Genomic DNA, 25,880 nt, shown 5'->3' on the forward strand with positions numbered 1-25,880 from the left:
TCATATTACAATTTGTGTTTCTGCATGAATTTGGCAATTTTAATGAAATTTCACATTTTTGCATAAAGGGAAAAAAAAAAAAAAGTTTTCATGCCCAAGCAGTCCTTTTATCAAAATCATCGCAGCACTTAGGATTTATGAAGTCTTGCTAGATAGTTGTCCTTTTGTTATTTTAAAAGGTGTTTGTGTTTATTTATTATGCAGCTTGTGCATGCAGACCGAGTCCAAGAGCAGGACGTCAGTGAGATCAGCCCATGAAGGAGGAAGAGGAGCACAGGATGGTCAGAGGGATTAAAGATTTAGGCAGTTAAAGCACATTTTATGTCTCTCACAGCGTTAGAGTTTTTCCAAAGGCTCATTGTTGGGTGAGGTTCATGTTTGTCCTCCAAAACACTAGGTGGCAGTGTATTTGTTTCATATTACAGCAGACAGTCAGGTCACTGCAGAAATGTTCATGGTTACCTCCATATTACAGCAAATGGTACTTTTTGTACGCCATTTTAGCCATATCACTATTCATACTCAAGCTTGTGTGTGTGTGTGTGTGTGTGAGAGACAGAACTATTTGTAGTGTGATGCATAGGTATGAGGGAAGAGAGGAGAAGGGAGGGGAGGGGCTGATTTCGAGGCTTTGTCCTCATTTCTTCTTGGATTTGGGCTCCAAGGGCTGTCCAATATCTTTCCCACGCAACTTCAATCCTTAAAAAAAAAAAAAAATTTGCTTATTAACTGAAGGTGCATTTGAAATATTTGTTATGCCCGAGGCCAAGGCACAAAGGGTGTGCTGAAAGTTGAAAACACAAAACCCGACAAAAACGTGCACTACTGCTTGGTAGCCTTTGGTAACCTGCACAACCAAAATGTCATTTAAAAAAAAAAAAAGGTACCAAGTTTACACTTTTAAAACCTCCTGTCCTATCTCAATCTTCTGATGGACTTACTGTGTGTATGAAGTACAAGACTGCACGTTAACGTGAAAAATTGCGTAGGAAGGCGTTGTTGAAACCACCGAGCAGTTCAGATTATGTATTATAGTTTTTTTTTTTGCATACTTTAGCATAACGTCGTCATAACTTTATTCAGACATGTAAACATCCTTATACACTACCGTTCAAAAGTTTGGGGTCACTTTGAAATGTCCTTATTTTTGAAAGAAAAGCACTGTTCTTTTCAATGAAGATCACTTTAAGCTAATCAGAAATCCACTCTATACATTGCTAATGTGGTAAATGACTATTCTAGCTGCAAATGTCTGGTTTTTGGTGCAATATCTCCATAGGTGTATAGAGGCCCATTTCCAGCAACTCTCACTCCAGTGTTCTAATGGTACAATGTGTTTGCTCATTGCCTCAGAAGGCTAATGGATGATTAGAAAACCCTTGTACAATCATGTTAGCACAGCTGAAAACAGTTGAGCTCTTTAGAGAAGCTATAAAACTGACCTTCCTTTGAGCAGATTGAGTTTCTGGAGCATCACATTAATTTGTGGGGTCGATTAAATGCTCAAAATGGCCAGAAAAATGTCTTGACTATATTTTCTATTCATTTTACAACTTATGGTGGTCAATAAAAGTGTGACTTTTCATGGAAAACACAAAATTGTCTGGGTGACCCCAAACTTTTGAACGGTAGTGTAGATATTCTTTCTGCATTAAAGATTTTAAGATCATGCATCACTAATTTGCTCACTGCATTTGACAAGCAGTTTATTAGACAGCTCTGGATCCTTACCAAGTGCTCTCTCGATCTTGCCCATAATCTGGTTGTTGGGGATTGCTTTTCCACACTCGTAGTCAGCGATGATCTGAGGCTTCTCGTTAATTTTCTGTTGCGCAGAGAAAGAAAAGTCTCTCTGAAAATGCACCTGAACAACCATCGTCCTTAGTTTCATCACGTGATACAACTTTGGAGAGAATCTGAAGATAAACTACGGTCACTTGCTCGAAGGCCAGCTGGTTGGAGGTCTGATTCCTCTCAAATGAATCAGATTTAGTACGTTTATAGGTCCGTTATCATGGACATCACTATAATGTGATTAAAATAACAACGCTGCCTGACACCATGCTTTTTAACAGTGTAATTAAATTCTCAAACCCAATGCGTGGTCATAAGGTATTGATTGATTGATTGATTGATTAATGTACTACAAAAAACTAGCCTAGTAAACTAGACCCACCCGCCTAGCGGCCAAAAATATTTTTGCCTAGCGAGTGGGTCTAGCCTCGCACCATATAAACAAAAACACCCCAGGCATCAAATCGTGCCCGCCAATCACAACGCAAGGTTTTTGTTTGGATTCTTTGGGCGGGCTTTTGCAGAAGTGACGACAGAGCTGCGCGACGCTGGAGAAAGCGCAACAGGAAAGATGGCTACGGCTAGTGAACAGCGCACGTTTGACTCCGCTTTGGAATCAGTTTTAGAAGAAGACTTGGAGTTTTCGTTGAAACATGAGCAGGAAGAGGCTCTCCGCTCATTCCTTTTCAAAGAAGGACGTTTTCGCTGTTTTGCCGACCGGCTATGGCAAAAGTCTGATCTACCAGCTGGCTCCGCTCGTAGCCAAAAGGATGGGGCTAGTTTGTGCAGTACGAAGAATTAATAAACAGCTTTGAAACATTACTTTTTGATTGTTTCTTATTTTCCCGTTATTTTAAATTTAAGGGAAATTATTTCACCAAACACCACTAAATAAAAACTCTCAAAAACAGTTTAAGCAAACCCTTGAAAAACACTTGGAAAAAAAAAAAAAGTGTATGTGGTACAGACTCCAAACTTGTGGTCGTTATCTCCAAACTTCTTAATATCTAGAACCTGTTTATTAATTAATACGCATTTTGAAAAATTATTTATTTCAAGGCCTCCCCCACTGCTTTCTGTCGCTCTGACTACGTCACAGTCACTGTTGCGCTGATTGGTCAGAGCGTTGGCCTGTACGCACAGAGACAGTTTGAAAGACAGCGGTTTGTTCCACCCACCCCCTTCGGAAATGTCTACGGATCGAGGCCAGACTAAATATTCACATTCAGTCTGGCTTGCCAGGCTAACAAAATACCGTAGGTTTACGTTGATCTCATACAAATTACTGATTATTGATAGGGTGATTCCTCCTCCCGCTGCCAACGAGGAGACATTTATTTAAAACACTTATGGAAGGTGTCTTTATTGGCACAGGTGGTGTCGTGGTTAGCACCGTCTCCTCACAGCAAGAAGGTTCTGGGTTCGAGCCTAGCAGCCGACGGGGGCCTTTCTGTGTGGAGTTTGCATGGTCTTTCCCCCACAGTTCAAAGACATGCAGGTTAGGTTAACGTGGGGTGCCGTTGAGCAAGGGCAACTATCCCACAACTGCTCGCCGGGCGCTGTAGAATAGCTGTCCATTGCTTCAGACAGGTTAAATGCGGAGGTTAAATTTCGCTGTGTGCTTGAGTGGACGTGTGACCAAATAAAGGCTGCTTGGCTTGAATAGGAAGGTATTCAAAACCGAGGACTTTAGGGTTTTTGGCAACATTACAAGCTGCATTTTTCTGCCTTGACTTCAAAGAAAGGAGAAAAAAAAGAGAGGCTGGTGAAGAAACGATTGCTATAATGCAAGTAACAGCAGGAGCTTATGGTTTTCATGGATGTTCAACAATATTAATTTGCAGCTATAAAAAGTACAATGTGTTTTTTGTTAATAAATAAAATACTCACACTGCTGGCAAGCTGCTGTAGTACGAGAGGAAAAAAAAAACACTTCAGGACATGCCGGAATTGTGAAAACAAGCAACTTCAGGGTGGTAAAAGTAACTCCGCTTGCCATCAGGCCACATCACATCATCATACCACCCCAGCGCTGATTATTTTCCTCCATCAGCTCACTGTTTACTCCTTATATACATGTTCCATGCACAGTTTATACACTACTCTTGCATTTGTCTACTCAAGTAGACAAATTGTATAAATAAAACAAGCCCTATCTTCCTTCACCAATTAACATATACAGGATATAAATAATGATTACGCACAGTAGCCAGGTCTTTCTGAGTCATTCCCTTTACTTGGCGGCCTTGCTGGATGACCTTGCCCACCTCCAGCGTCACTCTTTCATGGTGCAGCTCTTCTGTCTCACGGTCCAGTTTGGCCGTGTTTTTAGTCACCACATGCTGTTTATTCTGTCCTGCTGCCCCTGAGTTAAAACACGCAGACTTTAGAAGCAGAAAACCAAATCACTTTACAGGAAGAAAAAAAATATTCAGTTATATTTGAGTGATGATAAAGATTAAACCTGTGCTCACATTGATGGCAACCATTTTGGGATCCAACCTCATCTAGATCTAATAGGGTTCCTTTGTGCAGACTAGTTTGAGATTTCTTTATAGGTCTGGATCAAGAAATCAAGCTGAATACTTGATACAAACATATACAGTGGCATGCAAAAGTTTGGGCACCCTTACTGAAAATGTCTGTTACTGTGAATAGTTAAAGTGCTGATGACACGTTTTTGACATCTTTGGCGATGTTTTATAACATAAAAAGTAATTCCCGATGATCCATATATTAATTCACGAAGGCGCCTATTTTACAAGTTATGATAAACGCGGCTATTTGGGCAAATTTGACGGGGCTGCAGCACGCAGGAGATGAAAGAGGAGGAGGAGGAGCTATATGACGTCAGCGAAAGAACCTTCCTCCTAACTTACCAGTTTGTTGTTGATGCGACAGGTGTTCAGTTTGTCATTATTAGTATTACTATTATACATTTTATATATAAAATATATATTATGCCTTCGCGTTGTGTTGCCGGCTTTTGCTCCAAAACCCACAAGGATGGGGTAAGTTTATTCAAGTTTCCCAGAGATCCCGAGCTGCATGCGAAGTGGGTGAAGCAAGTCAGGCGCACTCGTGACAAGTGGGAGCCCTCACCAACATCCGTCCTGTGCTCTGAACACTTCGATTTGGATTGTTTTGACACCCTTCCCAGCTTAAAAGAATCTCTTGGGTGTGCAGTTCAGCACAAACGTGTTACTACCATCAGCAGTGCCTACACAGTGTTGCCAGATTGGGAGGTTTCCCGCCCAGTTGGACGGTTTCAAGTGCATTTTGGTGGGTTTTGAACATATTTTGGGTTGGAAAACGTCAGCAGTATCTGTTGCCAGATACTGCTGAAGTTTTCCAGCCCAAAATATGTTCAAATCCCACCAAAATGCACTTGAAACCGCCCAACTGGGCGGGAAACCTCCCAATCTGGCAACACTGCCAGTATTCCGGAGGGGGTCTACTAGTAGTTATGCTGGATCCAAAGACAGTCCTCCTGTCAGAACATGTGTTGTGAAACGACATAAGATAAAGGTACGTAGAGCTATAGATTCTACATGATAATCATAAAGTCGGCATGATATCAGTCATGTATTTGCTTGTGAAAGCTTGCGGCTTTCATGTAACTGCCGCCTAGCAACGAGAGGCAAAGGGTAAAGAGGGTAGGCTATCATAGATTCTATTCGGAAGAGATCAACACAATTCTAGACTCCCAGAAGAGGAAGAGCTAGCACTAGAGAGTTCACCGGCGTTTTCATGCGCCATTTCCATTGAGTAGAACCAGAGTAGAACAGCCAGTGAACCGCAGCGTGTTCTCCCGCTGACGTCACAACATGGCCGCGAGCCACGGACCTAGTTTTCTTGTGCTGTGCAATTAAAAGTTGGATATTCGCGTAACAACAGCTTCTTTTCACGTAATTATAACAGAAATCTAACATGTTTGCCATGTTGTATAGTTTATTTAAGAAATTGCATAGAGTCATGTTCGTGTCATCAGCCCTTTAAGTGAGCAGATCAACTGATCACCAAAAGGCATAAAGGTAAAGACGACATTTCTTTTCAGCGTTTTCTGCAAGATTTGTGTTTTTTTTTTGTACAATTGGAGAGTGAAAAATGAAAAGGAACACCATGCGAAAGTTTGGGCACCCCAATACATTTGAGTTCTCAGGTAACTTTTTTACCAAGGTTCCAGACCTTAATTAGCTTATCGAGCTGTGGCTTGTTCAAATTCTTCGTTAGGAAAGGTCAGATGATGCAGATTTCAAAGCTGTATAAATTCTCTGACTCCTCAAACTTGTCCCTAAAATCAACAGCCATGGGCTCCTCTAAGCAACTCCCTCGCATTCTGAATAATAAAATAATTGATGCTCACAAAGCAGGAGAAGGCTACAAGAACGTAGCAAAGTGTTTTCAGGTAGCTGTTTCCTCAGACTGTAACGTTATTAAGAAATGGCAGTTAACAGAAACAGTGGAGATCAAGGTGAGCTCTGGAAGATGAAAACTTTCTGAAAGAACTGCTCGTTGGAGTGCTAGAAAGGCAAATAAAAAAACCCCGTTTGACTGCAAAAGACCTTCTGAAAGATTTAGCAGACCCTGGAGTGGTGGTGCACTGTTCTACTATGCAGCGACACCTGAACAAATATGACCTTCATGGAAGAGTCATCAGAAGAAAACCGTTCCTGCGTCCTAGCCACAAAATTCAGCATCTGAAGTTTGCAAATGAACATCTAAATAAGCCTGATGCATTCTGGAAACAAGTCCTGTGGACTGATGAAATCAAAATAGAACTTTCTAGCCACAATGTGCAAAGGTATGTTTGGAGAAAAAAGGGTGCCAAATTCCAGGAAAAGAACACCTCTCCGACTCTGAAGCATGGGTGTGGATCGATCATGCTTTGGGGTTGTGTTGCAGCCAGTGGCACAGGGCACATTTCACTGGTCGAGGGAAGCATGGATTCGAATAAATACCAGCAAATTCTGGAAGCAAACGTCACATCATCTGTAAAAAAGTTGAAGTTAAAAAGAGGACGGGTCCTACAATAAGACGATGATCCAAAACACACCACAAAATCTACAATGGAATACCTCAAGAGGCACAAGCTGAAGGTTTTGCCCGGGCCCTCACAGTCCCCTGACCTAAACATCATTGAAAATCTGTGGATAGATCTCAAAAGAGCAGTGCATGCAAGACAGTACAAGAAACTTGTAGAACTGGAAGCCTTTTGCAAGGATGAATGTGTGAAAATCCCCCAGGTAAGAACTGAAAGATTATTATCTGGCTACAAAATGTGTTTACAAGCTGTGATACTTGCCAAAGAGGGTGTTACTAGGTACTAACCATGCAGGGTGCCCAAACTTTTGCTTCGAGCCCTTTTCCTTTTTTGTCATTTTGAAAATGTAAAAGAAGAAAATGAAAAATAGTTTTTGCTTAAAATATAAAGGGAATGAGTCATCTTTAACTTTATGCCTTTTGGAGATCATTTCATCTTCAACTTGCTTAACTGATCACAGTAACGGCAATTTTAACCAGGGGTGCTCAAACTTTTGCATACCACTATAACGTAGCACTACTCCTAATGTTTGCTATGTCAGCTTATGTAGCCGCCTAATTTTTTGCCACTTAGCCTGAAAAGGGATTTTTTTCTTTTTAAGCTGGTGCATCTAAAAAATGTAAATTTAAAAAATTGGGATGGGGGGGGGGGGGGGGGAGACATCAATGTGAATTATAAAATATGCATAAATAAGCATTAAACAATTCACATAAAAATGTAAATTAATTCAACATGTTAAACAATAACTTACAATGATTTATTTATTTTTATTATATTTAAATATGGCGGCACGGTGGTGTAGTGGTTAGCGCTGTCGCCTCACAGCAAGAAGGTCCTGGGTTCGAGCCCCGTGGCCGGCGAGGGCCTTTCTGTGCGGAGTTTGCATGTTCTCCCCGTGTCCGCGTGGGTTTCCTCCGGGTGCTCCGGTTTCCCCCACAGTCCAAAGACATGCAGGTTAGGTTAACTGGTGACTCTAAATTGACCGTAGGTGTGAATGTGAGTGTGAATGGTTGTCTGTGTCTATGTGTCAGCCCTGTGATGACCTGGCGACTTGTCCAGGGTGTACCCCGCCTTTCGCCCGTAGTCAGCTGGGATAGGCTCCAGCTTGCCTGCGACCCTGTAGAACAGGATAAAGCGGCTACAGATAATGAGATGAGATGAGATATATTTAAATATCTATTATATTACCAGTTGGAGGCCAAGGGTCAAGTCAACACGTCTAAACGTTTCAGTAAAGGAAAGGTCTGCAGGCGTATTTTTAAAAACAGGAAAAGTGGGAATAAAGCCAATTCAAAGCAAACCTGATTTGCATATTCAAATGTTATATAATCAAATACTCGGTCTATGCACGACCACTGAAATTACTTTACCCCTTTATTCAACCGTCTTACAGAGGATTACAGGAAGTTAGTTGACTAGGGCATGTTTAAAAACAGTGCTGTCATGCAAGATTGCAATGTATCATGTTTTAGCACGCCAAACTACAATCAGTCCGACCACATCTGCAACGTAGACAGGTGTGGCACAAAGAACAGCTTCAACATGCCTTATTGTAGGTTCTACAAGTCTCTGGTTCATCTCACTCCATCTCTGGAGCGATGAACAGCATATTCCCGGATTTCAGTCACGTAACTTTTCTTAGCGGTTTTACTGGCAGTGAAATAGCTGGTGGTCTAAACGGCTGCTGTAGTGCAAAACAACTAGCGATAACTTATCAGAGTACGCTCGTAATCTAGAAGCCACTGCTGGCTTTAGATATATTCAGAAGATTGCTATGTGCAATGGAATCGACCCCTACAGTCTGGGATAGAAGGATTTGTCATACGATCTCGAAAACTACCCTTCAGTCGAGTTCCCCGACATCTCGAACTATCTGCTGTTGCAGACGTCCTTCTACACCGCAAAACAGATGAAAGTGTGGAAGAGTATGGAGGCTTACGACTTTTTTCTACGTGGCTGGGTAAAGAACTTCAGTCTCAAGTCGCTGCCAAATGGATCCTGTATTGTTTTTGCCCATCTAAGTTTTTTTTAAGCTTTTCGTTTGCATCTTTACAACGAAGCGCTGCGAGTTGAAGTGTAAACAAACAACAGTTGGCTTGATTCTCACTTGTGTTGGCTCTTATCTCTCAGATAAATCATTCAGAAAGATCATCAGAAACCCCTTTAAAAACCTGGATCTTAGTTAAACAAGACGGAGAAGTGATCACGGCACATGGTAACCATATGGCTGGGGAAAAATTTTGCCGCAACCTTCATGCATATGGACTTTGTGAGGAGTAAACAAAGAAACAGCTGGGGACTTTAGCGCTTTGTGACTAAAAAAAAAAAAGTACCATAAAATAATGACACACAGCAAGAAAAGTACTTGGAAAACACTAAGGACGTAGCTGAGAGAGAAATACAAACCTTTCACCAAGTGATCACTGCAAACTCGAGCATGCTTCGACTCGGCTCCCTTCGATTTCAGTCAGAGGTTCAAAAGCCACCTTTCTCGACGTCTTTTTGTGAAATCCTGTGTTCGCTCACCCTTTTTTATTAGTTCATGGGGAACCCTGAAGAAACTTTTATCAGTTTCACGATTCGAACAACCTAAAACAACGCAAGCGTAAGGCATTTTTCATGCGAGCAATGCACCTTCTCCGTACAAACGCTTTGTCAACTGAGCTTTGGGAGACCACCAGCTAAAGTTTTGAATAACTAATGAGGCGGATGTGATGTCACGTGAAACCCGGCAATTCCCAACAGACTGGTGTTTTGATGATGGTGGTAAAGAGCACTGTCTAAAACACCACTCCAACATCTCTCATTGGTGTTCAGTCAGGTTGAGATCTGGTGACTGTGAAAGCCACACCATGTGATTTACACCATTCTTCCATCATAGCCTGAAGGTGATCAGTCTCAATAAGTGACAAATGCCGCTTTTCCACTACCAACACGGCTGAGTTGGGCTGAGCCGTGCCGTGCTGAGTTGGGCTGAGTCGAGCTGAGTGGGGCTGTTGGAGTTGCATTTCGACTACAACCGCGCTGAACCGTGCTGGCTGGAAGTGGGTGGACACATTGGGTGGAGTTAGCGAAAGTGGGTGGACGTCACGTGATGTCGTTAGGCGGCGCAAACAGTGACATCAGTGACCTTTTAAGTGGTAGTCCCACGACCCGGATAGTAAACAACAAACATGGAGGACATGGAGTCGTTAGTGTTGCTGGTCTTGGTGCTGTGGCTTGTTGTCTCCGACAACGCCAACAGATACTGGCAAGAGCGTATAGATGAGGCGAGGCGCATAAGGCTTCAGAAATTCTCGTAATTCGTAATTCTTCTTCTTCTGGGTTTACGGTGTTTACAGATCCCAGCGTGCTCGCGGGGCGTGTGTGGGCATGTGAGGACACTCCTCCTCACCAATCAGTGCACAGGGGAGTGTCTCCTCACGCCCCTAGCCCCACTCGGCTCGGTTTGGCTCGCTTCAGCCCCACTCCAAAACCGTGTGAGTTTTGGGTGCTCAGTAGGGCTGAAGCGAGCTGAGTCGTGCTGCTCTAAGGTAGTCGAAACGCGAGCCGTGTCGGGCTGAAGTGAGCTGAAAAAGGGTAGTGGAAAAGGGCCAAAAGTGGACCCAAACAAGTGCCAACAGAGTCAACAGCATTTACTTTAATTCGTCACCCATCTCTATATTGACTTTTTTTTTTTAGTCCAGACACACTTACATTTCTTGGTGGTCTCCACATCTTCTCCACGCCTCTGGGCAGCAGTGACAGCCTGAATATGTAAAACTACATTAGTGGTGTTAAGGCAGTAACGGCTCAGACATTACCGCAATCCTATAACTCTAAGATATTTATTTTATTTTCTTAAAAGCCAGATAAACATGTAGGGGTAGAATGATGCATCATAATATGTTATGATACATCACAGTACAAAAATGTGATGATCTGAATTCCCAGTCTCTGGAAACCATTGAGTTAAAATACACAGATCGCATGCTGGTCACTTGACTGCATTCTTTTGTGGAGAGCCTGCGGCATTACCAATAAAAACCATCGATAGCTACAGATCACAGTCATGGACACGCACTGTCTCATATGGTTACAGAACCACAATAAATCTGTTGAAAAGAGCTTTTCAGTAGATTTCTAATGACACACTTCACTGTGATCTACAGTGCTCGAGAAAGAGGGAGCAGAAACCGGCCATTTTAGCCGACTTTGGAGCTCTAATTCTAGTTAAAAGGACACCTCAAGCGCTGCTACGGCACTCATGAGGTTTCACTCAATCACAGTCCTCTGCTCCAAGACTTTTTTTTTTTTTAAATCAACTAAATTTACAGATTGAAAAATTTGTTTAAAACTTATGAGAATTTATAAATGTATACATTTATTTTTAAGATATGGTGAACCACTAGTGCATTTTGTTTACAATATTAAACCTCTTTTCATGGCCATTTTTGATTTATTCAACTTTATACAGACAAAAATGCATGTTTTTGAGAAGCATGGTGAGAGGTGGTTGGAAGCGAAATAATATACTAGAGGAAAACGAAGGTACTGATGGAGAGGATAGCTACGTGTACAACAACGAGCAAATCAAGGGAGATCACGTGACCCCATTCCACAATTATCTCCATCTTTGTCCAGAGTTATTAACACCCGGATGACTATTTTAAAAAAATATAATAATTGCCAGTATGTCGTATTAATTTAACAAAACATAGCTTTTATTTAAATTTTTTTTACATAGACTTGTATTTAGTACAAAATATCTTTTATATAAATATATCGATGTCAGTGTTTACGTAAATGAGGAAGTAATTCTAATGTTTGTAAACAAATGAACTGATAATGTTTAACCTGCGTCAGAAACTCTTTGTTCCACTTTCTAAGTATTTTCGTAGATCACATTTTGTTAATCGTTCGTTGTTTGTATTAATTTCTAGTTTACCAATAAATGTCAACAGGGCAATTGACATTGTAACCAAATGAAAATCCAGGTCAAAGGTCGCATGTCATTCCTCGAACCAAAATTTTATATTTTTACATCTAAAAATACAAAAGGTCTACTGATATTTTAATATGTGGTAAATATTTACAACAAACTGCAAAAAAACAAACAAACCACTGAATGGAATAGAAAAATCTGAATAGTCCAAGCATGTAATTTTTATTTATTTATTTTATATGCAAGGAATTTAATTCTGGTCTAATTCTATTTATTGCAATCGGATTCCAAATACCCTATAAATATTCCATTCTGTTGTGAATCAGAAAAAAAATATCACAGCACTTTTTTAATTTTTTTTTAAAGTACTTCATCTACTTCAACAATGTTACACAAGGATCGATCCATAACAGTTGTAAATGTCACTTAATTCCACAGCGTGTCGATAATGGTGGACACCGGGGTGTCTCCCATAACCCGGCACGGAAAGTATGAACCGGAACGGGACGGTACATTACAATAACATTACATTTTTCTAAATATTCAGGGGTTTCATACTTTACATCTTGTACTCACTCACACGTATTCTTTGATTATCCAGTATTATTATACCCCGTCACATTGTATTAACGTTATATTCACGATATTTTCAATCGAAATTGATCTAAAAGCCCGGAACTCCAATTACGGAATATACCTCACCGTGACGTCACAAAGAAATCCCGTGTGGCGGAACGAGCCTGTTGGGATGGGTTCTCACTCCACTTTTAACTGTCATGATGGAGATGTTGATGTGTTAGACAGTGGAGGAAGCGACCATCTCAGGTTAACATGTTTAAGAAGTGTGGCTCAGTTTGCAAGACCAGGGTCATCAATGTCACTAGTTTTGAAATTTGTAGATGTTCAATCCCAACCTGATACTAATTCCTGTGGGTCATAAAACAGAAGCACAGATCAAAAAAGATAAGAACTTGAAATGTATACAATGTCAGCTGAAGAAACGAAAAGGTAGAGGTAGGGGAAGAAGCAAGAAGTTGTAAAATAGATGAATAAATAGTAGTTATGTTATATGTTTTGACAATAAAACAACTAAATATTTTGTTTTTCTTCTAACTTTATTTATCATACGTGACGGGACGGGTTCATCTATAAAGGTGGGATGACTAATGTAAGTACCGATTAATAAAATGGTGGACGTGACGGATGTCTCTGTGAAACTGGAACAAAAAAGGTAAGATTATGCATTGTCACAAAAATGGTATTGCGGGATGGAACACTTGTTATACATGGGACGGAACAGCATATAAAAACCCGGAAGGCAAATATATATATATATATATATATATATATATATATATATATATATATAATTCACCAGCTGGGAGGGCCATATCGTGAAATACCGTGACGGAGGTCTTGAAAATACTGACCAAGGCCTCTGGGCCGAGGTCACGGTATTTCACGATACGGACCGACCTTAAGCTGGTAAATAATTTTTTTTTTTTCTTTACAAAATTCTAACTTGTGGCCGGTTTCCCTTCGCGAAAACCTCGACCAACTGCCGTTTACGGGCCGCAAGGACTTCTCTTGACTTGTTGAACTCCAGGTCTGTGAAGATATTTAGTTTCGAGCCGGACTGATTCAGATAGTGCTGGATACTTCTCTGGAAAGACGTGAGCGAGGACGGCTCGTACACATCACCATTTTTCTTTGTTGCGGACATGAAAAAAGTTGCACAGCAACATGTTTAGTTCTTCGCCAGGTATGTCTTCCACCTTTCAATCTTCATTTAGGTTTCGACAGAACTTCCTAAAGACATTGACGTCGTAGGTCGTCTTTTTTGTTGTGTTTTCTGCCCTTTGCTCCTCAATAAACTGCTGGATTTGCTCGGCGTTAGCAACAGTTACAGGTTTTCGGCTTTCTCCTGAAATGTTTTCTTTTATTTCGTCTTCATCAGGGTAGTAAAACTCGCTTTCGCTGTGAACACTGTCATTATCGCTATCCATGATGTAAAATTAATGCTATTGTACTGAGAAATGCGAAAATAAATGTTGACAAAAAATTGCTACTATGTTTGTTGTTGTTGTGAACGAACCAGTTGCCAAAGGTCCGTAACTGGGGTCTGGATCGTAGGATTCCAGACCGCTCGCGAGCCAATCAGAGTGCACGATTTGATGGAAACCGGACCGCGAAAAAATAAAAGAAAATACATGACTGTACTGTCCCATTCTGTTCCGTACCGGGTTATGGGCAATGCGGACACCGGTGAAAGTGATCACTATTATCGACACCTCACGTGATTTCTCAAACGTGTGTTTAGATCCAAAATGGCGGCTGTCAAATGAAAGAGTCAGAAATAAAATAGGTTTCGACAAGGAGATCATGAAATATTGGTGAATTTGATCAGTACAAACATATCCATGATCTTTCCACCATGATTACCTGCGATGAGAACGTCTGGGTTTTTCTCAAATTGCTGATCGTGCTAAAAAAATAATCTCAGGTAATGAGGTGTCATCAGACGGCAAGATCAAAGGGCGAGGCGGGACTTCTGGTTGATTGATTAACCAATAATAACTGTTGTAACTGAAACTCAGCTTTGTAAAAAAAAAAAAAATTTAATTGGTAAATCTGAAAAGGTGTCGATAATTATGGACAGTCGATAATTGTAGCCGCTTCTCTATTTTATTTAACACTGAATTCAAATCCATCCTATTGACCAAAACAAGTAACTAACCAGTTATTATTATTATATACACACTTTTTTTTTTGTACCGCCTGACTATATCGTGATATTTATTTATTTATTTTTACCTTAGCATTCGGTAAAATCCGATAACACCGTCCCAGGGACTAAACTCACTGAAGTAGAACCACAACAAAATATTACTCCATGTGTTTTAAGTGTGAATTCTCCCCCTCTGAGCCGCGGCTCCCTGACTGCGCGCTAATTACAGCAGTGTAAAGGCTGTGTGCGGTGCAGCCGGTACCGTAAAGCCCTCAGCGCGCCGCAGCGCACAGTAACGGCAACTCGGTCTCGGCGGAGCGCGAGACACCACGAGCGCGTGCTCAAGTGGAGCGCGAGCAGCAGCAGCAGCGCCTCAGCCCGAGCCCCGAGAGGCGAAGCTAAGCTAAGCTAAGCGAATAAACATGGCTGCACTCCGCTAACCTGTTTGGATTTGGCCTGTGCTGAAGACGGGCCCTTCTTCCTCAGCACAGTCACCGTGTCCCAGTCGCTCTCCGCCATCGGGTCCAGGTGGTGGCTGCCAAAATAAGGCCACTTACAAAAGCGAACAGATCTGATGCAGCTCTTCTGTTTCTCGGTGTCTCTGAGTGATGATCTGAGAGGCTGGAGCTCGTGGTCTGGGGGTTAAAAGTGAGTCAGCAGCGACACCTCGTGTTTACTCTGTCACTGCAGCTCTGATTCACCCTGGATTCGAGGCCAGTCTCTCTCTCTCTCTCTCTCTCTCACACTCACACACACACAATCTCTCTCTCTCTCTCACACACAATCTTTCTCTCTCACACAATCTCACTCACACTCTCTCACACTCACAAAATCTTTCTCACACACACACTCGCACTCTCTCACACACTCGCACACAATCTCACTCACACTCTCTCTCTCACACACACACACTCTCACACAATCTTTCTCTCTCACACACACACACTCTCACACAATCTTTCTCTCTCTCACACACACACACACACACACTCTCACACAATCTTTCTCTCTCACACAGTCTCACTCACAATCTTTCTCTCTCTCTCTCACACACACACACACACTCACTCACTCACACTCACTCTCTCTCTCTCTCTCTCTCACTCACACACACACACACACACACACACACACACACACACACAATCTTTCTCTCTCTCTCAGTGAGTTTGCATAACCTATCCTGGCTGCTTTATCTCCCAGGGCTCCCTCATGTCTGTGTTACCTTCTGGCTCTCCATTTTAGTTATGCTGTCATAATTAGTTTTGCTGTTGTCTTGTTCTTACTCATTAGGGAACATTGGGCATACCCAACAACCTCTCTCTCTCATTACATGTTGATCCTGAGATACTGGTGATGCTGACCCCTTCTACCCCTCAAACCCACCTGATCCATCCTGATGCCCTACTTCTGGCTTGAGTCTCATCTCCTCATCCTGTGGAGGACAGCCCCATATGGACAAAGTCGCACTTGGAAGATGGTTCTGGACACTTACAGCTTTGCTATGATGGCTGAGGATGACAATCACCATGATAACTTTAGGACTGCAGTTTTCATGAACAGTTTTACTCTCAAGTCCTAATCAATGAACAGTTCATAACTTCAACAAAACAGACTGCATGTGAAAACTATAATGAATTTCCTGATTACACAGTTGCACTTTGTGACTCTATAGGACATAGTTATAGAAGCGAGTTATTTATAATCATGCTATCTGTTATCACCCAGATGAGGATGGGTTCCCTTTTGAGTCTGGTTCCTCTCGAGGTTTCTTCCTCGTGTCATCTGAGGGAGTTTTTCCTCACCACTGTCACCACAGGCTTGCTCATCAGGGATAAATTAGGGATAACATTAGCTCATGTTTTAAGTCTTGAATTTTTTGTAAAGCTGCTTTGTGACAATGTCTGTTGTTAAAAGCATTATACAAATAAATAAACTTGACTATCCACCTATTAGCATGTTTTTAGAAAATGGGAACCAGAGAACTTTCATGGACATGACAAGAACATGCACAGATACTCCACACAGACAGTAACCCAAGGGGTGTGTGTGTGTGTGTATATATATATATATATATATATATATATATATATATATATATATATATATAATCATCTCATTATCTCTAGCCGCTTTATCCTTTTATATATATATATATATATATATATATATATATATATATATATATACTAACAAGGCTAATCACCCCTTTCTAATCACCCTGTCCTTCCCTATAGATTATGTGCCCATATGCCTGGATCAGACTACACAAATTCAACCCGATTTTGGCACAGTTTTGTCATGGCCGCCAAATTTGCTGTGTCGAGCCTGAATACGAACATCTGGAATGATGAACAGGCTTTGTAGTGTGATATAATCCAAAAACAATAATGTGGCATCTGGGATACCCGACAACATCTCATCTCATCTCATTATCTCTAGCCGCTTTATCCTGTTCTACAGGGTCGCAGGCAAGCTGGAGCCTATCCCAGCTGACTACGGGCGAAAGGCGGGGTACACCCTGGACAAGTTGCCAGGTCATCACAGGGCCGACACATAGACACAGACAACCATTCACACTCACATTCACACCTACGGTCAATTTAGAGTCACCAGTTAACCTAACCTGCATGTCTTTGGACTGTGGGGGAAACCGGAGCACCTGGAGGAAACCCACGCGGACACGGGGAGAACATGCAAACTCCGCACAGAAAGGCCCTCGCCGGCCACGGGGCTCGAACCCGGACCTTCTTGCTGTGAGGCGACAGCGCTAACCACTACACCACTGTGCCGCCACCTGACAACATGACATTAACAAATGGATGAATATGTTGGGGTGGCACAATGGTGTAGTGGTTAGCACTGTCGCCTCACAGCAAGAAGGTTCTGAGCCCAGTGGCCGACGGTGGGCCTTTCTGTGTGGAGTTTGCATGTTCTCCCCGTGTCTGCGTGGGTTTCCTCCGGGTGCTCCGGTTTCCCCCACAGTCCAAAGACATGCAGGTTAAGTTAATTGGCTCTGAATTAACTGCAGGTGTGAATGTGAGTGTGAATGGTTGTTTGTCAGCCCTGCAATGATCTGGTAACTTGTCCAGGGTGTAGCCCGCCTCTTGCCCATAGTCAGCTGGGACAGGCTCCAGCTTGCCCGCGACCCTGCACAGGATAAGCGGTTACAGATAATGGATGGATGAATATGTTGGATTTTTGTGGAACCGTGCACAACAGCACCACCAGTGGTTATAATAAAAACATACAGAATGGTAGAAAGAAGTGAGGCTGTGGCTAATTTCTTTCTAGCCCAGACTGTAGATTCATACAGCATATCAGGGACAGACATGGCAGGTTTTTCAGCCTGCTTCAATGACACTTCCACTTCCTGTGTGAAACACAGTTACAGGTGTAATGAATATGATGGATTATTACTTCATTACTCTAAAGACCCCGTTCCTCAATTCCTTTGGATGAGAAACTAGATAGTATATTGCACACACTGTCCAACGAAAATACAAATTACACAAAAAGGGATACATCTTTTCTGTTTACCAAGTTTGGTATTCAGAGGAAACATGGCATGAATGCAGTAAAGCATTAAAGATGTGAAAAAAAGTGTATATTTGTGTGTGTAATAGTTTGCTCTACGTCATTCTTATGATGCCATGGATGAGACCATGTGATAGGCCTCGGCATTGCTCAACCCTAATAGTTTCACTGTTGTGCTATTGATAGATATTAATTTTTAGTTCTCCCATCTAACATAATGACCAGCAAATCACCGTATTGGGTCTTGTATCATTGATGTACTAAGAATTACTGGTACCCTTCATAAAAACAAATAACTTGCAATGCTTGATGCAGGGGCACATTTTTTTAAAGCCACATTTTGTTTCAAGCATAAACCAAGTTCTCTAATAGTGGAAAGTTTCTGCAACACATTTCTGAAAAGAGAGTCCTTGAATCACCAGCCACAAATAACAGTCCCAAATCATCAATGATGTGCATAACCATATCATATTTAACACTTTTTACAGCTTTGTATTGCAAACGCTTTGGTTTTTCACATAAGGCTGGATAACAAAGGGATTTTAAAAGGAGAACTTAAGTCATTTTTAAACTTGCTTTATTTCTTAATTAACGTGTTATTCAATTACGTTTTCAGTTTTAGTAACCTTATATCGTGACTCGTATTGGCAACTAATTGCAATTAAATATTATACTTATCAGCCTGGGCGGCACGGTGGTGTAGTGGTTAGCGCTGTCGCCTCACAGCAAGAAGGTCCTGGGTTCGAGCCCCGGGGCCGGCGAGGGCCTTTCTGTGTGGAGTTTGCATGTTCTCCCCGTGTCCGCGTGGGTTTCCTCCGGGTGCTCCGGTTTCCCCCACAGTCCAAAGACATGCAGGTTAGGTTAACTGGTGACTCTAAATTGACCGTAGGTGTGAATGTGAGTGTGAATGGTTGTCTGTGTCTATGTGTCAGCCCTGTGATGACCTGGCGACTTGTCCAGGGTGTACCCCGCCTTTCGCCCGTAGTCGGCTGGGATAGGCTCCAGCTTGCCTGCAACCCTGTAGAAGGATAAAGCGGCTAGAGATAATGAGATGAGATGAGACTTATCAGCCTATTTTGTTTTTAGCCATGTTGAATTTACAACCCCGATTCCAAAAAAGTTGGGACAAATCTCATCTCATCTCATTATCTCTAGCCGCTTTATCCTTCTACAGGGTCGCAGGCAAGCTGGAGCCTATCCCAGCTGACTACGGGCGAAAGGCGGGGTACACCCTGGACAAGTCGCCAGGTCATCACAGGGCTGACACATAGACACAGACAACCATTCACACTCACATTCACACCTACGGTCAATTTAGAGTCACCAGTTAACCTAACCTGCATATCTTTGGACTGTGGGGGAAACCGGAGCACCCGGAGGAAACCCACGCGGACACGGGGAGAACATGCAAACTCCACACAGAAAGGCCCTCGCCGGCCCCGGGGCTCGAACCCAGGACCTTCTTGCTGTGAGGCGACAGCGCTAACCACTACACCACCGTGCCGAGTTGGGACAAATTACAAATTGTAAATAAAAACGGAATGCAATAATTTACAAATCTCAAAAACTGATATTGTATTCACAATAGAACATAGACAACATATCAAATGTCGAAAGTGAGACATTTTGAAATTTCATGCCAAATATTGGCTCATTTGAAATTTCATGACAGCAACACATCTCAAAAAAGTTGGGACAGGGGCAATAAGAGGCTGGAAAAGTTAAAGGTACAAAAAAGGAACAGCTGGAGGACCAAATTGCAACTCATTAGGTCAATTGGCAATAGGTCATTAACATGACTGGGTATAAAAAGAGCATCTTGGAGTGGCAGCGGCTCTCAGAAGTAAAGATGGGAAGAGGATCACCAATCCCCCTAATTCTGCGCCGACAAATAGTGGAGCTATATCAGAAAGGAGTTCGACAGTGTAAAATTGCAAAGAGTTTGAACATATCATCATCTACAGTGCATAATATCATCAAAAGATTCAGAGAATCTGGGAGAATCTCTGTGCGTAAGGGTCAAGGCCGGAAAACCATACTGGGTGCCCGTGATCTTCGGGCCCTTAGACGTCACTGCGTCACATACAGGCTTGCTTCTGTATTGGAAATCACAAAATGGGCTCAGGAATATTTCCAGAGAACATTATCTGTGAACACAATTCACCGTGCCATCTGCCATTGCCAGCTAAAACTCTATAGTTCAAAGAAGAAGCCTTATCTAAACACGATCCAGAAGCACAGACGTCTTCTCTGGGCCAAGGCTCATTTAAAATGGACTGTGGCAAAGTGGAAAACTGTTCTGTGGTCAGACGAATCAAAATTTGGAGTTCTTTATGGAAATCAGGGACGCCGTGTCATTCGGACTAAAGAGGAGAAGGACGACCCAAGTTGTTATCAGCGCTCAGTTCAGAAGCCTGCATCTCTGATGGTATGGGGTTGCATTAGTGCGTGTGGCATGGGCAGCTTACACATCTGGAAAGACACCATCAATGCTGAAAGGTATATCCAGGTTCTAGAGCAACATATGCTCCCATCCAGACGACGTCTCTTTCAGGGAAGACCTTGCATTTTCCAACATGACAATGCCAAACCACATACTGCATCAATTACGGCATCATGGCTGCGTAGAAGAAGGGTCCGGGTACTGAACTGGCCAGCCTGCAGTCCAGATCTTTCACCCATAGAAAACATTTGGCGCATCATAAAACGGAAGATACGACAAAAAAGACCTAAGACAGTTGAGCAACTAGAATCCTACATTAGACAAGAATGGGTTAACATTCCTATCCCTATACTTGAGCAACTTGTCTCCTCAGTCCCCAGACATTTACAGACTGTTGTAAAGAGAAAAGGGGATGTCTCACAGTGATAAACATGGCCTTGTCCCAACTTTTTTGAGATGTGTTGTTGTCATGAAATTTAAAATCACCTAATTTTTCTCTTTAAATGATATATTTTCTCAGTTTAAACATTTGATATGTCATCTATGTTCTATTCTGAATAAAATATGGAATTTTGAAACTTCCACATCATTGCATTCCATTTTTATTTACAATTTGTACTTTGTCCCAACTTTTTTGGAATCGGGGTTGTAGTTCGTTTGGTCCACGGCAGGCGTCGATTATCTGCGCGATCTTCACGAGACTTGTGCGAGACTTCTAAACGTGAAGTGTCAGCCAGGTGTCAGTGCTGCCATTTTGAAAACTGTTTTCAAACAAAATATTGCACAAAAACGAGTTTAAATGACGATTACTGCTTACCTTTTTCAAACTTTCCTGATCTGCTATCAAAACAAACAAAACTTCCGGCTTGATTACATCAGCATTCGAAAGAGGGCGCACGTGTCTTTTGACAACGTTGGCAGACGTCGGTCGCTTTGATTTCCGCTGTACGTTTTACTTCCGTCCTACGATGTCTCGCACAGGTCTCAACGAATCTCGTTTACGGCTATCTCTTTGACAAATGGACTGATATTACAGGGCATATTTCAAACACTCATAACTTGCTATAGCAGTGACAAAATAGCTATCAAAAATGCATTCCTATATTTAATAAAATGAGATAAATAGAATTTTGATGATAAAAAATTTGCCTTCAGTTCTCCTTTAAATCTGCACAAATCTCATATTTCATCAATTCATACAATACATATAGCACATCTAGTTTTCTTGGAGAAAGACAGCAAGACAGAATGAGAGAGAGACATCGAGATCATCATCATGATCATCTTTATTGAAGCCATCCATGTGTTTAAGAGCCAGACATTGACATAAATTTTTTTTTTTTCCCAGACTGGCCCATCTTATCTTTAGAAAGTTACCTGAACTTTTATCAGTATAACAGAGTTCTGGATCCATACAGATACAAGGTTTATCAAAACCTTAAGAACTGATTGAGTTTTTATTGAGATTGAAAGGCCTTGGAATGAATTAATGCTTTGGTCAGGGATACAGTCAACTTCTGTCACTTTACACAGCTCAAATACAATCTTAACACCTCCACTGACACTTATATGGATATCTATGTTTTGAACAGCCATTCTTTAGTCATGAATGTTCAAAAGAAATAGGGAGGACATGTAAATATAAAGAAACCAGAACCCAATTGTTAACAATAATATAAAAATATGTAGTAAATTAAACTGAATAATCAGCGTAAACCAGTGGCTGCATTTTATTCAAGTCATAATGGAGGTCGCCTCAGAAAGACGTCTTTCTCCAAACCTGTAATAAATCAGGTAGTAAATATACTGAAATGGTCTATGGCTCAGTTTAACCGACTACAACCCCAAATCAGAAAAAGTTTTGATGGTATGGAAACTGGGGCGGCACAGTGGTGTAGTGGTTAGCACTGTTGCTTCACAGCAAGAAGGTCCTGGGTTCAAGCCCAGTGATCGACAAAGGAGTCTGGGTGGAGTTTGTATGTTCTCCCCGAGTCTGTGTGGGTTTCCCCTACAGTCCAAAGACATGCAGGTTAGGCTAATTGGTGGCTCTAAATTGACCGTAGGTGTGAGTGTGAATGGTTGTTTGTCTCTGTGTGTCAGCCCTGTGATGACCTGGCGACTTGTCCAGGGTGTACCCCGCCTCTCGCCCATAGTCAGCTGGGATAGGCTCCAGCTTGCCTGTAACCTTGCACAGGATAAGTAGCTACAGATGATGGATGGATGGTATGGAAAATGCAAATAAAAAAGAAAGTTGTGATTTCTGAATTTACTTTGACTTGTAGCTCATTGCAGACAGTACGAACGCAAGATATTTTATGTTTTTGTCTGGTCAACTTCATTCAATTTGTTAACATAATCCATTCCCGCATTTCAGGCCTGTAACACATTCCAAAAAAGAAAAGTTGGGACGGGGAAATTCAGGGCTAGTAATGAGGTAAAACAGTTAAATAATAAGATATGATTTGAAACAGGTGATGTCAACAGGTGATTGTAATCATGATTTGGTAGAAAATCAGTAACCAGGAAAGGCCTAGTCTTTGAGGAGCAAAGATGGGCTGAAGCTCTCCAGTTTGTCGACAAATGCATGAGAAAATTATTGAAATGCTTTAAAAAACAAAACAAAAAACCCTCCACCACCTTATTCAAAAAGAGGCGGCCTGGTGGTGTAGTGGTTAGCGCTGTTGCCTCCCAGCAAGAAGGTTCTGGGTTTGAGCCCAGTGGCCGGCGAGGGCCTTTCTGTGTGGAGTTTGCATGTTCTCCTCGTGTCTACATGGGTTTCCTCCGGGTGCTCCGGTTTCCTACACAGTCCAAAGACATGCAGGTTAGGCTAATTGGTGGCTCTAAATTGACTGAGTGTGAATGGTTGTTTGTCTCTATGTGTCAGCCCTGTGATGACCTGGCGACTTGTCCAGGGTGTACCCCGCCTCTCGCCCATAGTCAGCTGGGATAGGCTCCAGCTCGCCTGCGACCCTGTAGAACAGGATAAGTGGCTACAGATGATGGATGGATGTTATTCAAAGAAAGACAGGAAGCGGTTTGAATATTTCACCCTCTATGGTACATATCATCATTAACCGATTCAAAGAATAAGGAGGAATTTCAGTATGCTCCGGAACAAAGACAAAAAGGACCATCCAGACTGTTCCCAGCAACAAGCCCAAAATCCAGGGTGCGTCATGGTATGGAGTTGTGTCAGTGCCTTTGGCAAAGGTAACTTACACTTCTGTAATGGCAGCATTAATGCAGAAAAGTACATTGGGATTTTGGAGAAACATATTCTGCCTTCAGGCGGTACGGTGGTGTAGTGGTTAGCGCTGTCGCCTCACAGCAAGGTCCGGGTTCGAGCCCCGTGGCCGGCGAGGGCCTTTCTGTGCGGAGTTTGCATGTTCTCCCCGTGTCCGCATGGGTTTCCTCCGGGTGCTCCGGTTTCCCCCACAGTCCAAAGACATGCAGGTTAGGTTAACTGGTGACTCTAAATTGAGCGTAGGTGTGAATGTGAGTGTGAATGGTTGTCTGTGTCTATGTGTCAGCCCTGTGATGACCTGGCGACTTGTCCAGGGTGTACCCCGCCTTTCGCCCATCGTCAGCTGGGATAGGCTCCAGCTTGCCTGCGACCCTGTAGAACAGGATAAAGCGGCTAGAGATAATGAGATGAGATGAGATATTCTGCCTTCAAGATGATGTCTTTTCCAGAGAGATTTCAACAAGACAATGCAAAACCACATTGTGCACACATTACAAAGACATGGCTGAGGAAGAAGAGGGTGCCTGTCCTTTCTGTCCCCAGTAGAGAATGTGTGGAGAATTTTGAAATGAAAAACACGATAACGACGACCCCGTACTGTTGCACACCTTGAGACCTGTTTGCAGGAAGAATGGAGCAAAATAACACCTGAAACACTTCATCACTTGGTGTCTTCAGGCTCTGAATATATTTTAAGTGTTGTGAGAAGGAATGGAAACATTTCAAAGTAGTAAATATTTTATCGTCCCAACTTACTTTGAAATATGTTACAAGAATCAAAATGTGTTTATTTTGGAAAAAAAAAACCACACCAAACAACAAAACTCATGAGGTAAATCAACTAATGTGCTGTTGTATTGTTCTGAGTGCAATACAGGTCAAAGATTATTCACAAATCATTGTTTTCAGTTTTACATTCAACTTCAACATACCGTCCCAACTTTTTCTGATCTGGGGTTGTATTTAAGTTAAGTTCTTTCCAAACCAAATCTACAGTGTAGATTTTAACTCCTCAAGCAGTGATATTTGGAAAATCTTTTTTACTACTCGTGTGGAAAACTGGAATACTGAATATCAATATGAACGATGGAATTAAATGGAACAATTACGCTTTCACTATCAACATCATCTACAGAGACCCCTACATCTCCTTAATTCAAACTTGATGCAAATGCTTTTAAAATAAACATGATGTAGTAGTCACTAATGGGAACGTAATTACGAGAAATTAATTTTTCCCCTTCTTTAATGGTCCTATTTCTTTTATCCTTCTCCATTTACATTCCCATCCTAAAACAATCCCAAACACAAATATTCCACACACACTCATTCGCAGTGCATGTGTGTGAAAGAATCAAATCTTGTCAAAAGAAATGAGTTGCTCCTTCTGGTAAGATGATAGTGTGTGCATAAATTTGATCACATCCTAGTAACCTCCATGCGTGTGTTTTACTGTAAGGTCACAGTCCAGTCAGACCCTGCATTGACGGCAGGTTTATGCAATGTTAACATGGACGCTGCAGAATCAAAATCAAATTTCACAGCAGACTCGGCACCATCTAGGAAAATCATGAACAACAATGCACATCATATTAAAACAACTTCAATTTTTTTTCTTTTGCATCTTTTGAAACCGATGCTCACACGCCATTTAGTCAATTTCTTTATTGGAATAAACATGACAGCTGAACGCACATCATTTTAGACGAACCGAATAGCTTGTGATCCTGCCAATATGGCAAAATCGTAAACAGCTGGAGCACTTGGAAGCCTATCGTATAATCCAGGGCTTTTCAAAGTGTGGGGCGCCAGAGTTCTTAAGGGGGGGCGCAACGTGAGGAAAAATAAACCAGAATAAGTTACTATTGCGGACATTTAGCGAACTTCAGCTAGCCTTTACCAGAGACAAAATGGATCGATTTTTAGTACCTAAAGCTACAGTGAGTGAGGAGACAGAGTCTGGGCCAAGCAAAGAAACAGACCCTCCAGGATGTTGCGATTTGCAACTTCAACGCAAATTCAACCAATCCCCGCAAATTCAGGGCGGTGTTGCAATTATATCCAATCACCGCAACTTTCCTGCAAATTTGACCAATCGTTGGCGTCGTCTTGAGGTGATGTCGACAAACTACCTTCCGCCTTACTTCCGTGTATACGTTCAAGAGA

The 25,880-nt window shown here is 42.0% G+C and overlaps 2 protein-coding genes across 2 annotated transcripts in view; both read right to left on the reverse strand.

Moving 5' to 3' along the window:
• Positions 1-5: 5 nt before the first annotated feature.
• Positions 6-15,409, reverse strand: LOC132875462 (endothelial differentiation-related factor 1 homolog). The gene is made up of 5 exons (XM_060912241.1): positions 14,932-15,409; positions 10,535-10,586; positions 3,999-4,159; positions 1,732-1,825; positions 6-699 (listed from the first exon to the last, which is right to left on the reverse strand). Exons 1-5 carry the CDS (start codon positions 15,007-15,009, stop codon positions 638-640), a joined length of 447 nt encoding a protein of 148 aa, XP_060768224.1. The 5' UTR covers positions 15,010-15,409; the 3' UTR covers positions 6-637.
• A 6,329-nt stretch (positions 15,410-21,738) lies between these two features.
• The window catches only part of ganaba (glucosidase II alpha subunit a), a 41,822-nt gene continuing 37,680 nt past the window's right edge, over positions 21,739-25,880 (reverse strand). Inside the window, exon 25 of the mRNA XM_060912813.1 lies at positions 21,739-25,273. Coding sequence (XP_060768796.1) covers positions 25,164-25,273 — 110 coding nt within the window. The 3' untranslated portion in view covers positions 21,739-25,163. The remainder of the gene's footprint in view (positions 25,274-25,880) is intronic.

The sequence above is a fragment of the Neoarius graeffei genome, chromosome 28, assembly GCF_027579695.1.
Source record: "Neoarius graeffei isolate fNeoGra1 chromosome 28, fNeoGra1.pri, whole genome shotgun sequence".
NCBI classification, from domain to species: Eukaryota; Metazoa; Chordata; class Actinopteri; order Siluriformes; family Ariidae; genus Neoarius; species Neoarius graeffei.

Excerpts from the sequence above, each read along its gene's own strand:
- LOC132875462 (XM_060912241.1), bottom strand. The coding sequence starts at position 15,009 with ATGGCGGAGAGCGACTGGGACACGGTGACTGTGCTGAGGAAGAAGGGC. Across the intron at positions 10,587-14,931 it reads CACAGGCCAAATCCAAACAG|GCTGTCACTGCTGCCCAGAG; the intron begins GTTAGCGGAGTG and ends TTACATATTCAG. Across the intron at positions 1,826-3,998 it reads CTCAGAAAGACCTGGCTACT|AAAATTAACGAGAAGCCTCA; the intron begins GTGCGTAATCAT and ends TCTGCGCAACAG.